Source organism: Colobus angolensis, unplaced genomic scaffold, assembly GCF_000951035.1.
Source record: "Colobus angolensis palliatus isolate OR3802 unplaced genomic scaffold, Cang.pa_1.0 Scaffold37, whole genome shotgun sequence".
Lineage (NCBI taxonomy): Eukaryota > Metazoa > Chordata > Mammalia > Primates > Cercopithecidae > Colobus > Colobus angolensis.
The window spans coordinates 1,376,855-1,397,081 of record NW_012117043.1 but is presented as its reverse complement, the minus strand read 5'-3'; the positions used below and the strand labels follow the sequence as shown (position 1 = coordinate 1,397,081).

The window sequence follows — 20,227 nt, the reverse complement described above, 5'->3', positions numbered from 1 at the left end:
GGCCTTCTTTTTTTTTTAGACAGAGTCTTGCTCTGTCGCCAGGCTGGAATGCAGTGGCTCGATCTCAGCTCGCTGTAACTGCCGACTCCCTGGTTCAAGAGATTCTCCTGCCTCAGCCTCCTGAATAGCTGGGATTACAGGCAAATGCCACCATGCCCGGCTAATTTTTTTTTTTTCTTTTTTTTGTATTTTTAGTAGAGACGGGGTTTCACCATGTTGGCCAGGATGGTCTCAGTCTCCTGACTTGTGATCCGCCCTCCTCAGCCTCCCAAAGTGCTGGGATTACAGGCGTGAGCCACTGCGCCTGGCATACAAAGGAATTTTCTAAGTGTCATTAACATTTGGAAATTAATAAGGAGGAGAGTGCAGTAGAAAAGGAAACTGGTGGGCCGGGCGCGGTGGCTCACGTCTGTAATCCCAGCACTTTGGGAGTCTGAGGCAGGTGGATCACCTGAGGTCAGGAGTTCAATACCAGCCTGGCCAACGTGGCAAAACTCCGTGTCTACTAAAAATATAAAAGTTAGCCAGGCGTGGTGGCACGCACCTGTAGTCCCAGCTACTCGCGAGGCTTGAAACCAGGAGGCAGAGGTTGCAGTGAGCCAAGATTGTGCCACTGCCCTCTGACAGAGCAAGATTCCGTCTCAAAAAAAAAGAAAAACTGGTAAGGGCGCCATCTAGAGATGGTGTTCTTGGGGCGGTTCTACTGTTTAAATTTGTTACATGTTGTGTTTGTGGTTGTATGTCCTTTGACTTTGAGATACATATACACAATTATTTGGGGAGTGCCTCTAAAAATCAAGTGAATGATAAAAACTGGTGTCATTACTTTATGTGGCAGTAGGCTAATGACTTCACCCGCATACCAAGTTTATTGTTTTTCTTTTCTCAATTAAAAGCTTTCTTTCTTTGCCTTTTTGGTGGATTATGCCCAAGAGAGTAGAGAATGTGTCAGTTATTTGGAGTTTTGCAGGGACTATACAGACGTAAAACATATATCCTTCCTCTTTAAATATGAGTTGATCCTCCCAAAAGATAGTTTTTGTGGGTGATAAATGACAAGTTATTAGAGCGCATGTTTTGGAGTTTCCTGTAATGGTTTTGTAGATTTTCCTATGTTTATGGTTAATGTTTTAGCATTTTTAGATGGATTTTAGTCCATTTTATAAATATCTTAATGGTAGTGAGAAAGTATGGTTGAGAGTGATTAATTAAAGCAGTGAGTGATGAATTTAGGGAGATTGTATTGCATCTGGATTCTACTAATTGTAGCTGTACAAGTTAATTGACTTTTCTGTGCCTCAATTTTTTTCTTCTTTAAAACAAACAGGCTGGGCATGGTGGCTCACACCTGTAGTTCCAGCACTTTGGGAGGCCAAGTCAGGTAGATGGTTTGAGCCTAGGAGTTTTAGACCAGCCTAGACAACATGGTAAAACCCCGTCTCTACAACAAAGCAGAAAAATTAGCTGCCATGGTGGCACAAACCTGTGGTCCTAGCTACTGGGGAGGCTGAGGTTAGAGTGTATCACTTGAGTCCAAGAGGTTGAAGGTGCATCATGATCACAGTGGCCATGACTGTACCACTGCACTCCAGCTTGGACAACAGAGTGAAACCTCATCTCAAAAATAGTAAAAATTAAAATAAGATTAGCAGCTTGGCACAGTGGCTTGTGCCTTTAATCCCAGCACTTTGGGAGGCCGAGGTGGGTGGATCACCTGAGGTCAGGAGTTCCAGACCAGAATGGCGAAGATGGTGAAACCCCGACTCTACAAAAATTAGAAAAATTAGCTGGGCGTAGTGGCAGGTGCCTGTAATCCTAGCTACTCGGGAGGCTGAGGCAGGAGAATCACTTGAACCTGAGAGGCGGAGGTTGCAGTGAGCCGAGATCGCAGCATTGCACTCCAGCCTTGGTGGCAGAGCGAGACTCTGTCTCAAAAATAAATAAATAATCAAATTCGCAGAGTAGGGTGGGGGGTGCGGTTGGGGGGTGGTGTGCCTGTAGCCTGAGTTAATTGGAAGGCTAAGACAGGAGGATCTCTTGAGCCTAAGAGTTTGAGGTTATCGTGAGCTATGATTGTGCCACTGAACTTCCCCCTGGGCAACAGAGTGAGACCCTTGTCTCAAAAAAAAAAAAGACAAAAATAATGAGAGTACTGATCTTACAGGATTTATTGTAGGATTAAATTAAATTTGTTGTGGGGATGATACATAGTAATGCTTGTTTAGAGCAGTACATGGCACGTAGTTAAGCACATCAGAGAATGTTTGCATTACATATCTGCAAGTCCTTATTCCTGTGTTTCCAGTTCTTATTGTAGGTACAATTTGAGTTTGGGGGGTATAATCAGTTTAAAATGATTTGTAAATACCTAAGTAATTTACCTTTTTGGTGGTATCTACTTTTTAAAAAAAAATATTTATAATAAAGATTTGATAACACTATTCACCCGGTTAAGAATTATGGTAGAGGCCGGGCATGGTGGCTCATGCCTGTAATCCTAGCACTTTGGGAGGCCGAGATGGGCAGATCACATGAGGGCCAGGAGTTTGAGACCAGCCTGGCCAACATCGTGAAACCCCATCTCTACCAAAAATACATAAATTAGCCAGGCATGGTGCACTTCTGTAATCCCAGCTACTCAGGAGGCTAAGACATGAGAATTGCTAGAATCTGGGAGACAGAGGTTGCAGTGAGCCAAGATTGTGCCACTGCACTCCAGCCTAGGCGACAGAGTGAGATTACAGGTGTGTCACCACACCCAGCTAATTTTTTTATTTTTTATTTTTTGTTTATTTATTTTTATTTATTTTTTTTGAGACAGAGTCTCGCTCTGTCACCCAGGCTGGAGTGCAGTGGCGTGAACTCGGTTCATTGTAAGCTCCACCTCCTGGGTTCATGCCATTCTCCTGCCTCAGCCTCCCAAGTAGCTGGGACTACGGGCGCCTACCATCACGCCTGGCTAATTTGACTAAAAAAGTATTATGGTAGAACATTGTCAGATACTACACTTGATCTTAGTCAAAAGGCTAAGAAGTGATAGAACATCATTAGAAATGAGGTGTTAATAAACTGAAACCTCTGCCTTAAAGGTTTTTTAAGGCTGGGCATTGTGGCTCACACCTATAATTCCAACACTTTGGGAAGCCAAGGCAGGAAGATCACTTGAGTTCAGGAGTTCAATACCAGCTTGGGCAGCATAGGGAGACCCATTTATAAAGGCCGGGTGTGGTGGCTCACTCCTGTAATCCCAGCACTTTGGGAGGCAGAGGTGGGTGGATCACGAGGTCAGGAGTTCGAGACCAGCTTGGCCAACATGGTGAAACCCCATCTCTACTAAAAATACAAAAAATTAGCTGGATGTGGTGGCAAGCGCCTGTAGTCCCAGCTACTTGGGAGGCTGAGGTAGGAGAATGGCGTGAACCCAAGAGGCGGAGCTTGCAGTGAGCCAAGTTCGCGCCACTGCACTCCAGCCTGGGTGGCAGAGCGAGACTCTGTCTCAAAAATAAAAAATAAAAATAAATAAATAAACAAAATAAAAAAATTAGCTGGGTGTGGTGACACGCCTGTAGTTTCACCTACTCAGGAGAATGAGGTAGGAGGATCACTTGAGCCCAGGAAGGCTGAGGCTGCAGTGAGCCATGATCATGCAACTGCACTTCAGACTGGGTGACAGAGTGAGACTCTGTCTCAAAAAGAAAAGTTTTTTTTGTTTTGTTTTTTTTTTTTTGAGACGGAATCTGGCTCTGTCGCCCAGGCTGGAGTGCAGTGGCCAGATCTCAGCTCACTGCAAGCTCTGCCTCCCGGGTTTACACCATTCTCCTGCCTCAGCCTCCGGAGTAGCTGGGACTACAGGCGCCCACCACCTCGCCCGGCTAGTTTTTTGTATTTTTAGTAGAGACGGGGTTTCACCATGTTAGCCAGGATGGTCTCGATCTGCTGACCTCGTGATCCGCCCGTCTCGGCCTCCCAAAGTGCTGGGATTACAGGCTTGAGCCACTGCGCCCGGCCAAGAAAAGTTTTTAAAAGTTCCTATGCAATGCTACTTTTGCAAATGGGAAAAAATCTCTTTTACAGCTTTTATATCCTATTTTTAATTTGCTATTTACTTACGCTTATGGTTGTACAATCAAACATATATTAAACTACTCTGAGAATATGAAGCAGTAAAATAGGGGAAAATATTTCAAGTTTTTTTATTGTTCTCTTTGGCATTTGACCATTTAATTACCTGAAAATGTGAACTTGCTGTTCATAACCTGAAAATGTGAAAGTATTTGTTATTTCTGTGTCTGTTTTTTCTTTCCTAAGGGAGAGACTTTCTGTTCCACGTGTGTGTGTGTGTGTGTGTGTGTTTTAAAGGAATACAAAATAAGGCTAGGCATTTGTCTCACAGTTCAGCATTTTGGGAGACTGAGGCGGGCGGATTGTTTGAGCCTAGGAGTTCAAGACTAGCCTGGGCAACATGGCAAAACCCTGTCTCTACACTGAATACAAAAATTAGCCATGCATGGTGGCACACACCTGTAGTCCCAGGTACTCAGGTGGATGAGGCAGGGAGGATCACTTGAGCCTACTAGGTAGGTTGAGGCTACAGTCAGCCAAGAGTATGCCACTGCACTCCAGCTTGGGCAACAGAGTGAGACACTGTCTCAAAAAACGTGAAACAGGCCGGGCACGGTGACTCACACCTGTAATCCCAGCACTTTGGGAGACCGAGGCGGGCGGAACACGAGGTCAGGAGATCGAGACCATCCTGGCTAACACAGTGAAACCCTGTCTCTTCTAAAAATAATTTTTAAAAAATTATCTGATGGGCGTGATGGCAGGCGCCTATAGTCCCAGCTACTCGGGAGGCTGAGGCAGGAGAATGGCGTGAACCCAGGAGGCGGAGCTTGCAGTGAGCCAAGATCGCACCACTGCACTCGAGCCTTGGCAACAGAGTGAGACTCCGTCTCAAAAAAAAAACAAAACCAAAACCATGAAACATAAATTTACCTTTTAAACAGTTTTTAAGTGTACATTGCAATATTGTTAACTATATGCACATTGTTGTACAACAAATCTCTAGAACTTTTTCATCTCAACTAAAACTGTACCCATTGAACGACACCTTTTTTCTCCCCTTACCCCTTAGCAACCACAATTCTTCTCTCTGAGTTTAGTTATTTTAGATAGCTCACGTAATTGGAATACTGTAGCACTTGAATTTTTGTGATTGGCTTATTTTACTTAGCCATTATCTAAGACAGTACTTAGATAATCTCTAAGATTCATCTGTGTTGTAACCTATGACAGGATTCCCCCTTAAAAGCTGAATAATGTCACAATACTGTGACATTTAAAAATGGGCAGTGTCACAGTATATGTGACATTATTCACATTTATTTTTTCTTTTTCTTTTTTTTTTTTTTTTTTGAGATGGAGTCTTGCTCTGTTGTCTAGGCAGGAGTACAGTGGCTTGATCTCGGCTCACTGCAACCTCCGCCTCCCGGGTTCAAGCATTTCTTGTGTCTGCGTCCTGAGTAGCTGGGATTACAGGCACGCACCACCACACCCGGCTAATTTTTGTATTTTTAGTAGAAACAGGGTTTCACCATGTTGGTCAAGCTGATCTTGAACTGCTGACCTCAAGTGATCCACTCGCCTGGGCCTCCCAAAGTGCTGGTATTACAGGTGTGAGCCACCACACCTGGCTATTTGCATTTCTTTATCCATTCGTACATTGATGGACATTTAAGGTTGCTCTCACATTTTGCCTATTGTCAGTAATGCTGCAGTGAACATGAGTGTGTAAATATCTTTTCAAGATCCTGGTATCAGTTCTTTTGGATATATACCTAAAAGTGGGATTCCTGGATTGTGTGGTAGTTTTATTTTGAAGAACTTCCATACTGGTTTTCATAGCAGCTGTACTGTCTTACATTCCTGCCAACAGTGCATAAGGGTTCCAATTTCTTGACATCCTCGATAACACTTGTTATTTGTTGTTGTTTTGATAGCGGTCATTCTAATTGGTTTAAGGTGATATCTCATTGTGTTTTTGATTTGCATTTTCCTAATGATAAGTGATGTTGAGCATCTTTTCATATGCTTGCTGGCCATTTGTATATCATCTTTGAAGAAATGTCTATTAATGCTTTGCCCATTTATTTATTTACTTTTAAATTATTTTATTTTTTTGAGACAGGGTCTTGCTCTGTTGTCCAGGCTGGAGTGCAGTGGCATGATCACAGCTGTGCCCATTTTTAAATTAGGCTATTTTTTTGTGATTGAGTTATAGTGGTTCTTTATATTCTGGCTATTAACCTCTTGTTCAATATATGGTTTGCAAATACTTTTTCCCATTCTTTGGGTTGCCTTTTTACTCTGTTGATCATCTTTGCTCTGCTGAAGTTTTTAAGTTTAATGTACAGTCATGTGCTACATGATGACATTTTGGTCAGTGATGGACCACATATATGACAGTGGGCCCATAACATTATAATGGAGCATACTGCGTGTAGAAACCTGCTGTATGGCATTTCAGATCAAGTTGAGGAAATGATTAATATTCAGTAATAGTGCTGGGATATTTGGTTTTCCATGTGAAAAAAATATATATACCACCTAGGTTTGTGTAAGTACACTCTGATGTTCACACAGCAATAAAATAGCTAACAATGCATTTCTCAGAATGTGTCCCATTGTTAAGTGACACGACTGTAGTATTTTTTTTTCAGGCTTAATTCACTTTATTTTTCTTGTATAAAAACCCTATCTTGTAGCCACAACTGGAGCCTGGGTCCTCTGCATGGAGACTCTGGTGTGGGTCTTGACGAGGTGGTTAGTGAATCCCTGACAGGAAGACTTGATGAATACCTTCTCCTTCCAGAGGTCAGGGGTCAGATAGCTATAGGTCTTAGAGATGGCATCAAAGGTGTCCTTGGTGTAGTTACCCAGGGTGGCAATGCAGCCCCTGGCCGAGGTGTAGTAGTCATCAATACCAGCCATCATGAGCAGTTTCTTGGGTACAGGCACTGAGACGATGCCAGTGCCCTGGGCATAGGGATGAGGTGCACCAGCACAGAGCCGCAGTGTCCTGTCACCTTGCAAGGGACGGTGTGGGGCTTGCTGATCTTGTTCCCCCAGTAGCCTCTGCGCACAGGGACAATGGAGAGCTTGGCCAGGATGATGGCCCCGCGGATGGCCGTGGCCACCTCCTTGGAGCACTTAACACCCAGACCAGTGTGGCCATTGTAGTCCACGATGGCAACAAACATCTTGAACCTGGTGCACTGGCCGGCGTGGGTCTCCTTGCACTGGCATCATTTTCAAAACCTTGTCCTTCAGAGAGGCCCCCAGGAAAAAGTTAGTGATCTCAGATTCCTTGATGGGCAGGGAGAAAAGATAGATATCCTCCAGGGACTTGATCTTCATGTGCTTGACCAGGCGGCCCAGCTTGGTGATAGGCATCCACTCCTTATCCTCGGCCTTGCTTCCATGAGTTCCATGACCTCAGCCCCGGCCCTGGCCCTGGATGCCACTGCTGAAACCTCCACGGAAGCCACCACGTTTCCCCTTCCCAGGCTCCACCCTCGCCGGCTGCCACCAGCGTCATCCACTATTTGGTGTTTTCTCAGAGAAGCGTCTGTTTTTGTTGTGCATGTGTGCTTATGGTGTCATAGCCAATAAATCATCACTTAGTCCAATGTCATGAAGATTTTCCACTATGTTTTCTTCTGGGAGTTTTATGGTTTTCAGATGTTAACATTTAGGTTTTTAATCCATTTTGTGTTAATTTTTGTGTATTTTTTGCCCATATTTAAAACTTCAGTGAAATAAAATAATTTAACATTATTTGTCGTATTATTGCCTCTGTTTACCAAGTGGACTTAGAGCCTCTAATTTAACATATATTCATTTTTTTATTTTTGAGTTGGAGTTTTGCTTTTGTCACCCAGGCTGGAGTGCAATAGCATGAGCTTGGCTCACTGCAACCTCTGCCTCCTGGGTTCAAGCAATTCTCATGCCTCAGCCTCCTGAGTAGCTAGGATTACAGGAGTGTGCCACCACACCCAGCTAATTTTTGTATTTTTAGTAGAAACGGGGTTTCACCATGCTGGCCGGGCTGGTCTCAAACTCCTGATGATCCACCCTCCTTGGCCTCCCAAAGTGCTGGGATTACAGACGTGAGCCACTGTGTCCAGTCCATATCTTCATTTTAAGAAATCGTTATCTGGCCGGGCTCGGTGGCTCACGCCTGTAATCCCAGCTCTCAGGGAGGCAGAGGCGGGAGGATAGCTTGAGCCCAGGAGTTCAAGACCTGCCTGGGTAATATAGCGAGACCCTGTTCTCCACAAAAAGGGAAAAAAAAAAAAGACCAAAAAAAAAATCGTTATCTACTATTGGTCCAGCAAAATGTGTGTGCATGAAATAAAGACATGGCTATAGAAGGGTAAATACTATAGTAAGAAGTCTAGGCCGGGCGTGGTGGCTGACGCCTGTAATGCCAACACTTTGGGAGGCCGAGGCAGGCGAGTCACTTTGAGGTCAGAAGTTGAAGACCGGCCCGGCCAACATGGTGAAACACAGTCTGCACTGAAAACACACAAAAATCAGCTGGATATGGTGGTGGGCGCCTGAAATCCCAGCTACTCAGGAGTCTGAGGCAGGAGAATCGCTTGAACCTGGGGAGCGGGGGTTGCAGTGAGCCGAGATTGCCCCACTGCACTCCAGCCTGGGTGACAGAGTGAAACTCCGTCTAAAAAACAAAACACGAAGAAGAGCATAAATCAGAAGTATTAATAATAGGGACAACTGAAAAGTTTTTGTTTTGTTTTGTTTTGTTTTGTTTTTTTCAGACAGAGTTTTGCTTTTGTTGCGCAGGCTGGAGTACAGTGGTGTGATCTCGGCTTGCTGCAACCTCCGCCTACCATGTTCAAGCAATTCTCCTTCCTCTGCCTCCAGAGTAGTGGGGATTACAGGCATGCGTCACCACACCTGGCTAATTTTTGTATTTTGCTAAAGACGGAGTTTCTCCATGTTGGTCAGGCTGGTCTCAAACTCCCGACCTCGGGTGATCTGCCTGCCTCAGCCTCCCGAAGAGCTGGGATTACAGGCGTGAGCCACCGCGCCTGGCCAGGTGAAAGGTTTTTAAGCTGAGACACAGATAATCAGATTTGTGCTAGAAAAATTGTTTTGGTGTAAGAGATGCATCAATGCTAGGAAGAGTGGAAACAGGAAAGTCAGTTAAGAAGCTTTAAAAAAAAAAAATGTGGGCCAGGTGCGGTAGCTCAATCCTAGCACTTTGGGAGGCCAAGGTGAGTGGATTACCTGAGGTCGAGAGTTCAAGACCAGTCTGGCCAATTTGGCGAAACCCTGTCTCTACTAAAAAATACAAAAAAATTGCCGGGCATAGTGGTGGGTGCCTGTAATCCGAGTAACTCGGGGAACTGAGGCAGGAGAATCGCTTGAACCCAGGAGGCAGTGGTTGCAGTGAGCCAAGATGGCGCCGCTGCATTCCAGCCTGGGCAATAGAGAGAGACACTGTCTTTAAAAAAAAACACCAAAAAACATATATATATATAGTAGGCAACTTAAACCATGCCAGAGGGAATTGAAAATAGGGACCTACAGGAGAAATAAGAAAGAATGAATACTAGTTGGCCCTATCCTTAATAGGAAGACCTAGGGAGAAGTTGGAATTAACTCAGATTTCCAGCCTGGGTGACTTTGAATGGCTGTGAATGGCGATGTTCTTAACAGGGATTGAGAAGGAACATAGGAATAGAACAGCGTTACCCTTGGACAGTGAGTTTAAGGTGTTGCCTGTTGGACATCTGTCATGTCTCATCACTTTTCAATATGGGTCTGGCCCTCGGGCAATAGCAGAGATTTGAACGGAGCTGTAGAGTCACAGATTGTCTTTATAGACACGTTACTTGAAGCCATACGCATAGATGAGCTCATTTGGGAGATGAATTTAAATCAAAGAGATCAAAATTTCCTTGTTTCACCTAACTAATCTTCTTAGCCAGTTACTATTATTGTGAGCTTGGCTTTTTCACCTGACCAAGTTCTTCTTGTTCCAGGAATTAAAAGATTAAGAAAACAGACTCTATTCTTTCTTTCTGATTGATTGATATTTGGTTTCTAAAATAAATTTTCTTCCTTCTCTACATTCACAAACCCTTCTATACTTTTGTCACAGTATATACACTTAAGTTTAAACCAGTTTCCATGTATGTTTTGTCTATATTATGTCTGTTATTGAGAAATAGGCATTTTTTGGAAGAATTTGGCATTTTGGAAATAATCAGAAAATTAAAAAATACATGTACCACTTTCCCATTCTTCTCCTCACCCCTACTCCTACCCCTATCCTCAAATGCTTAGCTAGTGAAATATTAAAATGTTGTAATAGAAATTGGAGTCAAGGTCTACTGGCTGAAGAGACCATCTATTTTCAGAGGCTGGAAGGAGAGAGAAAAAACCAATCAAGAGTCATTGGTTTGTTGCCTCTATTGTTTTATTTCTGACCTGTGCAGATAGCTTTTGAAGTGGAGACATGCTAGTTCTTGGCAACTAATACTTTCTGGGCATGCATTTTATGAAATCATAGGTATGTATCTGCCTCATTTTTTTAGGCTATGTGTTTCTCTAGTTTAAAAATCATTTGCCAGTGAAGATCTGTCTGTATTCATGCAATCCCTAAATTTGTATTTACCTTACATGCATGTGTTTTAAATGTGTGTACGGAGGCTTTTTTTGGATGCTGTAGATGGGAGAGAGTGCCATCTAGTACACTGTTATATGCCACATGAGATAATTGCACAGCCGGTTCTTAATTTTGAGGGTTTTCTTTTCAACAGGTTTTGCACTGATTGCAAAAATAAAGTCCTCCGAGCATACAATATCCTTATTGGTGAACTTGACTGCAGCAAAGAAAAGGGCTACTGTGCTGCACTTTATGAAGGCTTGCGGTGCTGTCCACATGAGCGACACATTCATGTTTGCTGTGAAACAGACTTCATTGCACATCTTTTGGGTCGTGCTGAGCCAGAGTTCGCAGGAGGGTATGAGTATGTAATTTGCTAGAATGGGCTATCTAGCGCTTTGCTTCATTTTATTACTGAAAGTTTATTTTCATCACCTTCTGCCTCAGTACATATGATATATGTATAAATTAAAGTATGCCTGTAAAGATTTTGCTTCTCTTTAAAGTAAGCATTTCTTAATTGACTGAAAATAGGGAAAAACTGTTCTCTGGTGTTTGGTTCAGTCCTCTGCTAGTTCTTGCTTGAAGGGAAGCAGGCTTTTTTGGCTTTCATTATTACAGACTATCATTTTCATTTGAAAATGATTAGATGGGATTTTTCTCCCTCTATCCATGCATTATCCTGTGTAAATTTTATTCACAATAATGGTTTTTCGTGAGATCTTTGCAGTAGAGGATTAAGAAATGCCTTATTGAATGTAATTCATGAACTGTGTGTATTATATTATCATTACTACATAGAAACCTAAAGTATTATCTCTTTGTTGTAAAAATAAAATCAGATGATGATGTTCATAGAATAAATCAAATTCATTTCCTTTTGTATTTAGGGTATCAACCCTCATTTGAGTGCCTACTTTCTGCTAGAATACAAAGGCCTTTTTTATCGCTAAAGTTCTGTGAACACTTGTAAAGACTAGCCTGGAGGACTCCTGCCCATGATTGAATCACTTTGGCATTGCCTTTCTTCATTCCCCCTCAAAACAAAAAACCAAATGCAGGAAAAAATGTTTTTCTATAATTGGAAAGAAAAAGGAATTGTTGTGTCTACTATGAGCTGGACACTTTCATGTGATTGCTTTGTGCCCTAAAACCCATCTCTTTAGAGCCAGTTCCTGAATTACTTTATTTTTAGCAATACGAGGATTAAGTTCTACTTGCATGTGTATTTCTCATTGGTTGTAGACATGCGTGCTTGTATATCTACATATACATTGAGTGTAAATGTATAACTGTCTTGTTACTAGGTAAGCAAATTGTGTTTAAAGCCTGAACTTGCAGCTGTGTTACCCATCTTTCACTGTTTCAGTTAAAGGTATTAGGAATTAATGTGTGATTATTCCCTTGTATAGGCGAAGAGAAAGGCATGCAAAGACAATAGATATAGCTCAAGAAGAAGTTCTGACCTGCTTGGGAATTCATCTTTATGAAAGACTGCATCGAATCTGGCAAAAACTACGGGCAGAAGAGCAGACGTGGCAGATGCTTTTCTATCTTGGTGTTGATGCTTTACGCAAGAGTTTTGAGGTAAGAACAGTGGGCTGTTCCAGTGTCTAAGATTGCTTAGTCATGTTACTGGACTGAATCTTAATGTAAGCCACCAGTGCCTCAAAGGACTGTCCATCACTGATAGAGCTTCATGGCTTTGGCTGGATATCGTTACATGGCTTTGGGTTGGAGTGGTGGTGGTCTGGGGAACTGGGATTTAGAAGAAGTTGATGGATTTAAAAAAATGTTTTTAATCCTGTTACTTTGCCAGCCTTGGTTTTTAGACTTTCTCAGAGTAGAAAACTAAAGATGTTTAACAAGATGCTGCTATGAAACATAACTAGTGAGGCTGGGTGTGGTGGCTCATGCCTGTAATTCCAGCACTTTGGGAGGACAAGGCAGGCAGATCACCTGAGGTCAGAAGTTTGAGACCAGCCTGACCAATATGATGAAACCCCGTCTCTACTAAAAATACAAAAATTAGCCAGGCGTGGTGGCATGTGCCTGTAATCCCAGCTACTTGAGAGGCTGAGACAGGAGAATTGCTCGAACCTGAGAGGTGGAGGTTGCAGTGAGCCAAGATCACACCGTTGCACTCCAGCCTGGGCAACAAGAGTAAAACTCCGTCTCAAAAACAAAAAATGAATAAATAACTAGTGAAAAGTTAAATGCAGCCAAGGATTAAGCAGGAAATGTTAAAACCTTTAGTGAGTTTTGTTTTGCCTACTAATGTCCAATAGTATGAAGTAAATGCTGTGTGAACGCCATGGTATAAGAGCTACTTTTTAGAAGCACACTGAAGGTGCTTTGTAATGCAAGTATTGGGTTCAATGCTGGTAAATTGCTAACTTTTTAAAAAATTTATTATCTATAGAGCATACGTTAAGCTGTTAAGTATTTTATATATACTAGAGCACAGTTGTAACCCTTTAAAAACTGAGTCATTGGTCCCTAATGAGAATAGGATGAAAAGTATAAATTCCAGAAGCCCATCCATGAACTTTTAAGTACCTGGTTCTGAGGACTCTGAGGAGGTTTGTAGTAGTTGGTGAACACATTTCACATTTCTTATTCTTTTCTTTTTCTTTCTTTTTTTTTTTTTAATTTTAAGACAGAGTCTCACTCTATTGCTGAGTCTGGAGTGCAGTGGTGTAGTGGTGTGATCTCAGCTCAGTGCAACCTCTGCCTCCTGGGTTCAAGCTATTCTCCTGCCTCAGCCTCCCAATTAGCTGTGATTATAGGCGTGCACCACCACGCCTGGCTAATTTTTTGTATTTTTAATAGAGACAGTGTTTCACCGAGTTAGCCAGGATGGTCTCGTATCTCCTGACCCCGTAATTCACCCACCTCGGCCTCCCAGAGTGCAGGGATTACAGGCATGAGCCACTATGCCCGGCCTTGTGGCTAATTGTATTTTTAGTAGAGACAGGGCTTTCACCATGTTGGTCAGGCTGGTCTCAAACTCCTGACCTCGTGATCCACCTGCCTTGGCCTCCCAAAGTGCTGGGTTACAGACGTGAGCCACCGTGCCCGGCCCTTATTCTTTTTCTCTTTGTTTTTTTGTGCCTTCAGAGACTAGATCATCTAATCACGTTAAATAGTTTTTTCATTATGTGAGGAAATGGTATGTTTACTTTTGCTGTGCTGAAATTCTGAAATTTACACCAGGTATGGTGGCTCCCAAAAATCCCAGCACTTTGGGAGGCCAGGGTGGGCGGATCACTTAAGGCCAGGAGTTCGAGACCATGGCGAAACTCTGTCTCTAAATGTTTTTATACTAAAAATATAAAAATCAGCCAGCGTGGTGGCGCACACCTGTGGTCTTAGCTACTTGGGAGGCTGAGGCAGGAGAATCACTTGAACCTGAGTGGTAGAGGTTGCAGTGAGCCGAGATGGTGCCACAGCACTCCAGTCTGGGTGACAGAGTGAAACTCTTTGTCTTAACAACAACAACAAAACAAAAAAATCTGAAATTTAAAACTAGAATCTTGCTGGTTTGGAATAGGAGTGTGTATATTACCATGGAAAACACAGGGGCCGGGCGTGGTGGCTCACGCCTGTAATCCCACCACTTTGGGAGGCCGAGGTGGGCGGATCATGAGGTCAGCAGATCAAGACCATCCTGGCTAACACCGTGAAACCCCGTGTATACAAAAAATCAGCCAGGCATGGTGGCGGGTGCCTGTAATCCCAGCTACTCGGGAGGCTGAGGCAGGAGAATGTCATGAACCTGGGAGGTGGAGCTTGCAGTGAGCCGTGATCATGCCGCTGCACTCCAGCCTGGGCAGCAGTGCGAGACTCTGTCTCAAAAACAAAAACAAAAACAAAACAAAACAAACAAAAAACAAAGTTCTGACCAATATTCACCCTCAACCTTATTTTTATAATAGATGACCGTGGAAAAAGTACAGGGTATTAGCAGATTGGAACAACTTTGTGAGGAATTTTCAGAAGAAGAAAGAGTGAGAGAACTCAAGCAAGAAAAGAAACGCCAAAAACGGAAGAATAGACGAAAAAATAAGTGTGTGTGTGATATTCCTACTCCCTTACAAACAGCAGATGAAAAGGAAGTAAGCCAAGAGAAGGTAATACTTCTTAATATCAGCTCTTAAGTGTGTATGTATTGCTTTTAGATAGTAGTACAGGCCAAGTGTGGTGGCTCATGCTTGTAATCCCAGCACTTTGGGAGGCCCAGGCTGGAGGATCACTTGAGCCTAGGAGTTCAAGACCAGCCTGGGCAACATAGTGGGATCCCTATCTCTCTCTGTAATTTTTTTTAAATAAAAAAAAAGTACAGTCATACCTTGGTATCTGTGGGGTTTGCAGGACTTCCTGTAGATACCAAAATCTGCAGATGTGCAAGTTCTGATGTAAAATGGTGTAATGTTTGCATATAGTCTATGCATGTCCTCCTTTACTTTTATTTCTGAGACAGGATCTCACTCTGTCACCTAGACTGGAGTGCAGTGGCACAGTCATGGCTCACTGCAGTGTTCATCTCTCAGGCTCATGTCATCTTGCCACCTCAGCTTCCCAAGTAGCTGGAACTTACAGGCGCACCCCACCAGGCCCAGCTAATTTTTTGTATTTTTTGTAGAGATGGAGTTTCACCATGTTGTTCAGGCTGGTCTCGAGCTTGTGGGCTCAAGCGATTCTCCCACCTCAGCCTCCCAAAGTGCTAGAATTACAGGCATGAACCACCATGCCCGGCCTCTTGTATTCTTAAATTATCTCTAAATTATAATACCTAATGCAATGTAAAAGCTATGTAGGGCTGGGCATGGTGGCTCACGCCTGTAATCCCAGCTACTTGGGAGGCTGAGGCATGAGAATTTCTTGAACCCAGGAGGCAGAGGTTGCAGTGAGCCGAGATCATGCAACTGCATTCCAGCCTGGGCAACAGAGGGAGACTCTCTCAAAGTAAATAAATTAAAAGCTGTTTAAATAGATGTTATACTGTATTGTTTAGGAAATAAGGACAAGAAAAAAGTCTGTACATGTTCAGTACAGATGCAGGTTGATTTTTTTTTCCTCCCAAATATTTTTGATTCTTGGTTGAATTTATGAATGCAGAACCCATAGATACAGAGGGTTAACTGTATTGCTTTTTGCTAGATTTGGGCATTTTTACTATGCTTTTCCAGTTGTGAGCTCCTGCAGTTTTTATATCAGCTTTTTTCCTACTGTAGTCTGTATAAGCCAGAATTTTAACGTCATGTCTTTGTTTTATAAAGACAATGTTGGGTAATTATCTCTTTACCTGACTTTAATGTAATCAAAGTCAAAATGTAGAAAGCCACCTCTGTGCATCACCTAGAGCAGTTCTCAGCTTTTTGGTCTTAGGATCCTTTTACATTCTTAAAAATTACTCAATGAGCTTTTGTTTACGTGGGTTATACTTAATAGTATTTACTGTATTAGAAATTAAAAGATAAATTTTAAACTCCTTCAAAAATAATGTTAACTAAATATTTTTTCAAAAATAACTATTTTCTAAAATGAGAGTGAGAAGAATGGTATTTTTTTTTTTTTGCAGACATCTTTAATGTTGGTCTTAAAAGGAATAAGCTAGGTTCTTTTTTTTTTTTTTTTTTGTGAGACAGAGTCTCGCTCTGTTGCCAGGCTGGAGGGAGGGCAGTGGCACGATCTCGGCTAACTGCAACCTCCACCTCCCAGGTTCAAGCGATTCTCCTGTCTCAGCCACCCGAGTAGCTGGGACTACAGGCGTGCACCACCATGCCCAGCTAATTTTTGTATTTTTAGTGGAGACGGGATTCACCATGTTGGCCAGGATGGCCTCGATCTCTTGACCTCATCATCCGCCCGCCTTAGCCTCCCAAAGTGATGGTATTACAGGCGTGAGCCACTGAGCCCAACCGAATAAGCTAGATTCTTATATCTGCTTCTGCGTTCAGTCTGTTTCCATTTATTGGCTTGGTTGAAGCATATGAAGAAGTCTAGTCTCACACAGATATATATGGTAGGAAAAGTATTTTATTTTGGAGACAGGGTCTCGCTCTGTCACCCATGCTGGATTGCAGTGGCAGATCTTGGTTCACTGCAACCTCTGCCTCCTGGGTTCAAGCAATTTTCGTTCCTCAGCATCCCAAGTAGCTGGGACTACAGGTGTCTACCACCATGCCCGGCTAATTTTCTTTTGTAGTTTTAGTAGAGACAGGGTTTTGCCATGTTGCCCAGGCTGGTCTCGAACTCCTGAGCCTAGGCAGTCTGCCCACTTCTGCCTCCCAAAGTGCTGGGATTACAGGAGTGAGCCACTATGCCTGGCTGGGAGCAGCATTTTAATGTAAACCTTTTCAGATAGTTGTGGATATTCTTCGATACTACACTTTGACCAGTGGTAGTTTCTAAAAGATTCATTGCAATATGGAATCTGATGCCTTATCAATGACCTTTTTGTACTCTGTTAAATTAGAATCCATTGGACTATATTAGACTTTGAATAGATCTTTTACTCATGCATTGTTTCGTAACATCATGCATTGGAATTTATTTCAAAGTTCACTGAGTTATGCAGGTCAGAAAAGTCTAAGTATTAGGAAGCTTCAAGTTTATCGTACTGCTGGTTGCAAGGCCAAAATTCTGATTGTTGTTTCAGTCTTTGAATTTTATCATTGACAACAGTTGTTCATTGTTTCTCTTGAAGTAGCAGACTGACTTCATCCATTTTTGAGAAAATGCCTGCTAAATATCTAAGTCTGAATAACCATAGTTTGTCTCTCAGTTATTCTTTCAAGTGAACTTGATGTTCCAGGAAAAAAGTTCAGCTTGCACCTCAAAAAGTTGCACAAGTACGTTTCCTTGAGACAGCTGCAACAGAAGTGCTGTAAGCATACTTCTCGAAGTTTGTCACATAGACTTTTTTTTTTTGAGACAGAGTCTCACTCTGTCGTCCACATTGGAATGCAGTGGTGTGATCTTGGCTCACTGCACCCTCTGCTGTCCCGGTTCAAGCAATTCTCTTGCCTCAGCCTCCTGAGTAGCTGGGATTACAGGCACCTGCCACCTTGCCTGGCTAATTTTTGTATTTTTAGTAGAGACAGGGTTTCACCATCTTGGCTAGGCTGATCTTGAACTTCTGACCTCAAGTGATCCACCTGCCTCGGCCTCCCATAGTGCTGTGATTACAGGCATGAACCACTGCACCTGGCCCCACATAGACTATTAAAAAGATTTCTGTTGTCAGGGCGTGGAGGCTCCTGCCTGTAATCCTAGCACTTTGGGAAGCCATGCCAGAAGGATTGCTTAAGGCCAGGAATTCAAGACTAGCCTGGGCAACATAATGAAACCCTATTTCTACAAGTGAATAAAAAAAGTAGGCCTGGTCGGTGCTTCTGTAGTCCTAGCTACTTCAGAGACTGAGGCAGGAGGATTGCTTGAGCCCAAGAGTTTGAGACTGCAGTAAGCCATGATTGTATGACTGTACTCTAGCCTAGGTGACAGAGGGAGATCCTACTCAAAAAAAAAAAAAAAAAGGAAAAAGCGTATGTATTTGTGGTTGATATTTAATACAATTAATATTTTTACAGCTTCCTCAAAGACATTCATAAGTGAAATATCTATTTTTATGAGAGCGCTTGACAATTGAAGAATATAGTGATTCGGCTGGGCATGGTGGCTCACGCCTGTAATCCCAGCACTTTGGGAGGCCGAGGTGGGTGGATCACCTGAGGTCAGGAGTTCGAGACCAGCCTGACCCACACGGAGAAACCTCATCTCTACTAAAAATACAAAATTAGCTGGGCTTGGTGGCACATGCCTATAATCCCAGCTACTTGGGAAGGCTGAGGCTGGAGAATCACTTGAAGCTGAGAGGTAGAGGTTGCAGTGAGCCGAGATCGCGCCATTGCACTCCAGCCTGGGCAACAAGAGCAAAACTCCGTCTCAAAAAAAAAAAAAAAAAAGAATACAGTGATTCTAAGTACACCTTGGTTGGCACTGTCTTGATTTATGCTAAGGACGAATATCTTTACCCACCATCACTTTTGTACTGTCAGTGTAAGTGTCGGTATAATGAAAACGCCACATCTTAGTGTTATGATGAAAATAGTTTTGATCTAGGGAATAAAGTGTAGCTGTTACGGAGTAAAGCTCTTGACTGTCTCTTAATGTTGATCCTGAAAGGAAACAGACTTCATAGAAAATAGCAGCTGCAAAGCCTGTGGCAGTACTGAAGATGGTAATACTTGTGTAGAAGTAATTGTTACCAATGAAAATACGTCATGTACCTGTCCTAGCAGTGGCAATCTTTTGGGGTCCCCTAAAATAAAGAAAGGTAAGTAAATAGTTTCTTTTTAAAATCAACTCTTAACGCTATTCTTTCTTAATGTTAAATGTAAGAGCTTTTAGAGATTCTGTGAGCTGGAATTTTAAAACTGCTTTATAGTCCCAAGAATATCATATAATTTAGTCAGATACTTAATATTTCCTTTTTCTTTATGTTCTTTGACATATTTTTTGACAAAAACAAAAAATGGTAAATTCCTAATCATATTTTCAATATTTAATTTACTTCCTACTTTAAAAAAAAATCCTTCATTGGAAATGTTCTACTTATAATAAGCCGTTAATTATGAGATTTTTCTGTGGTCCCCAGTGGGTTCACTCTTTGTCCTAATATACTTATTGGTATGTTAATTGTAACTCTCACTTGATTTATTCTCAGGCTTATCTCCACACTGTAATGGTAGTGATTGTGGATATTCATCTAGCATGGAAGGGAGTGAAACAGGTTCTCGGGAGGGTTCGGATGTTGCCTGCACTGAAGGCATTTGTAATCATGATGAACACGGTAGGTTCACATTAAGTTTCCCAGTTATTTCTACTACATGGCTGAGTTAAGAACATAACTAAAAAGGATTATTGATTTCTGCAGGTGATGACTCCTGTGTTCATCACTGTGAAGACAAAGAGGATGATGGTGATAGTTGTGTTGAATGTTGGGCAAATTCCGAAGAGAACAACATAAAAGGAAAAAATAAAAAGAAGAAAAAGAAAAGCAAGATATTGAAATGTGATGAACATGTAAGTGTCATAACTTATAATTCTTAAACCTTTGCTGTTGAGAGAACGCTTGTTTTCCTTGGAGTGGCATATGTGTAGCTTAGCTGCTAGGATTTACTTTTTTAAGAATGAGTTCTTTATGCAGTTCCATTTGTTGCTCATCGTGTGAGAGTGTGTGTCGGGGGCACAGAGAGATGTGGTCATTTGTCTAACAGTCCTTGTGAGTTAGAAATTCAATTCTTCTTTTTATACTTTTAAATTTATAAGCTATGTAATCTTAATTTGTTTAGTCCCTATTATATTAGGTTCTAAGAAGGTGAAGTGAATGTATATTGGCAGGTGTGGCATAGTGTCTAGTACATAGTAAGTGCCTGGTAAATGAATACCAGCTGTTGCTATTACTTAGTATTCCTTCTAAAGGTTTAATACTATGTCAGGATTTTTTTTTTTTTTTTTTTTTTT

General features: G+C 42.2%; 1 protein-coding gene across 2 annotated transcripts in view; it reads left to right on the top strand.

The window, feature by feature from the left end:
* Window positions 1-20,211, top strand: part of GGNBP2 (gametogenetin binding protein 2) — a 42,067-nt gene extending 21,856 nt beyond the window's left edge. The window contains exons 6-11 of one of the 2 annotated variants that reach the window (XM_011953636.1): window positions 10,851-11,054; window positions 12,109-12,283; window positions 14,635-14,829; window positions 18,887-19,037; window positions 19,428-19,553; window positions 19,638-20,211. In XM_011953636.1, the coding sequence (XP_011809026.1) occupies window positions 10,851-11,054; window positions 12,109-12,283; window positions 14,635-14,829; window positions 18,887-19,037; window positions 19,428-19,553; window positions 19,638-19,813 (1,027 nt within the window). In that variant the 3' untranslated portion in view covers window positions 19,814-20,211. Of the gene's footprint in view, window positions 1-10,850; window positions 11,061-12,108; window positions 12,284-14,634; window positions 14,830-18,886; window positions 19,038-19,427; window positions 19,554-19,637 lie in introns of both variants that reach the window. The other variant, XM_011953635.1, reaches the window with a different exon arrangement.
* Window positions 20,212-20,227: the final 16 nt, after the last annotated feature.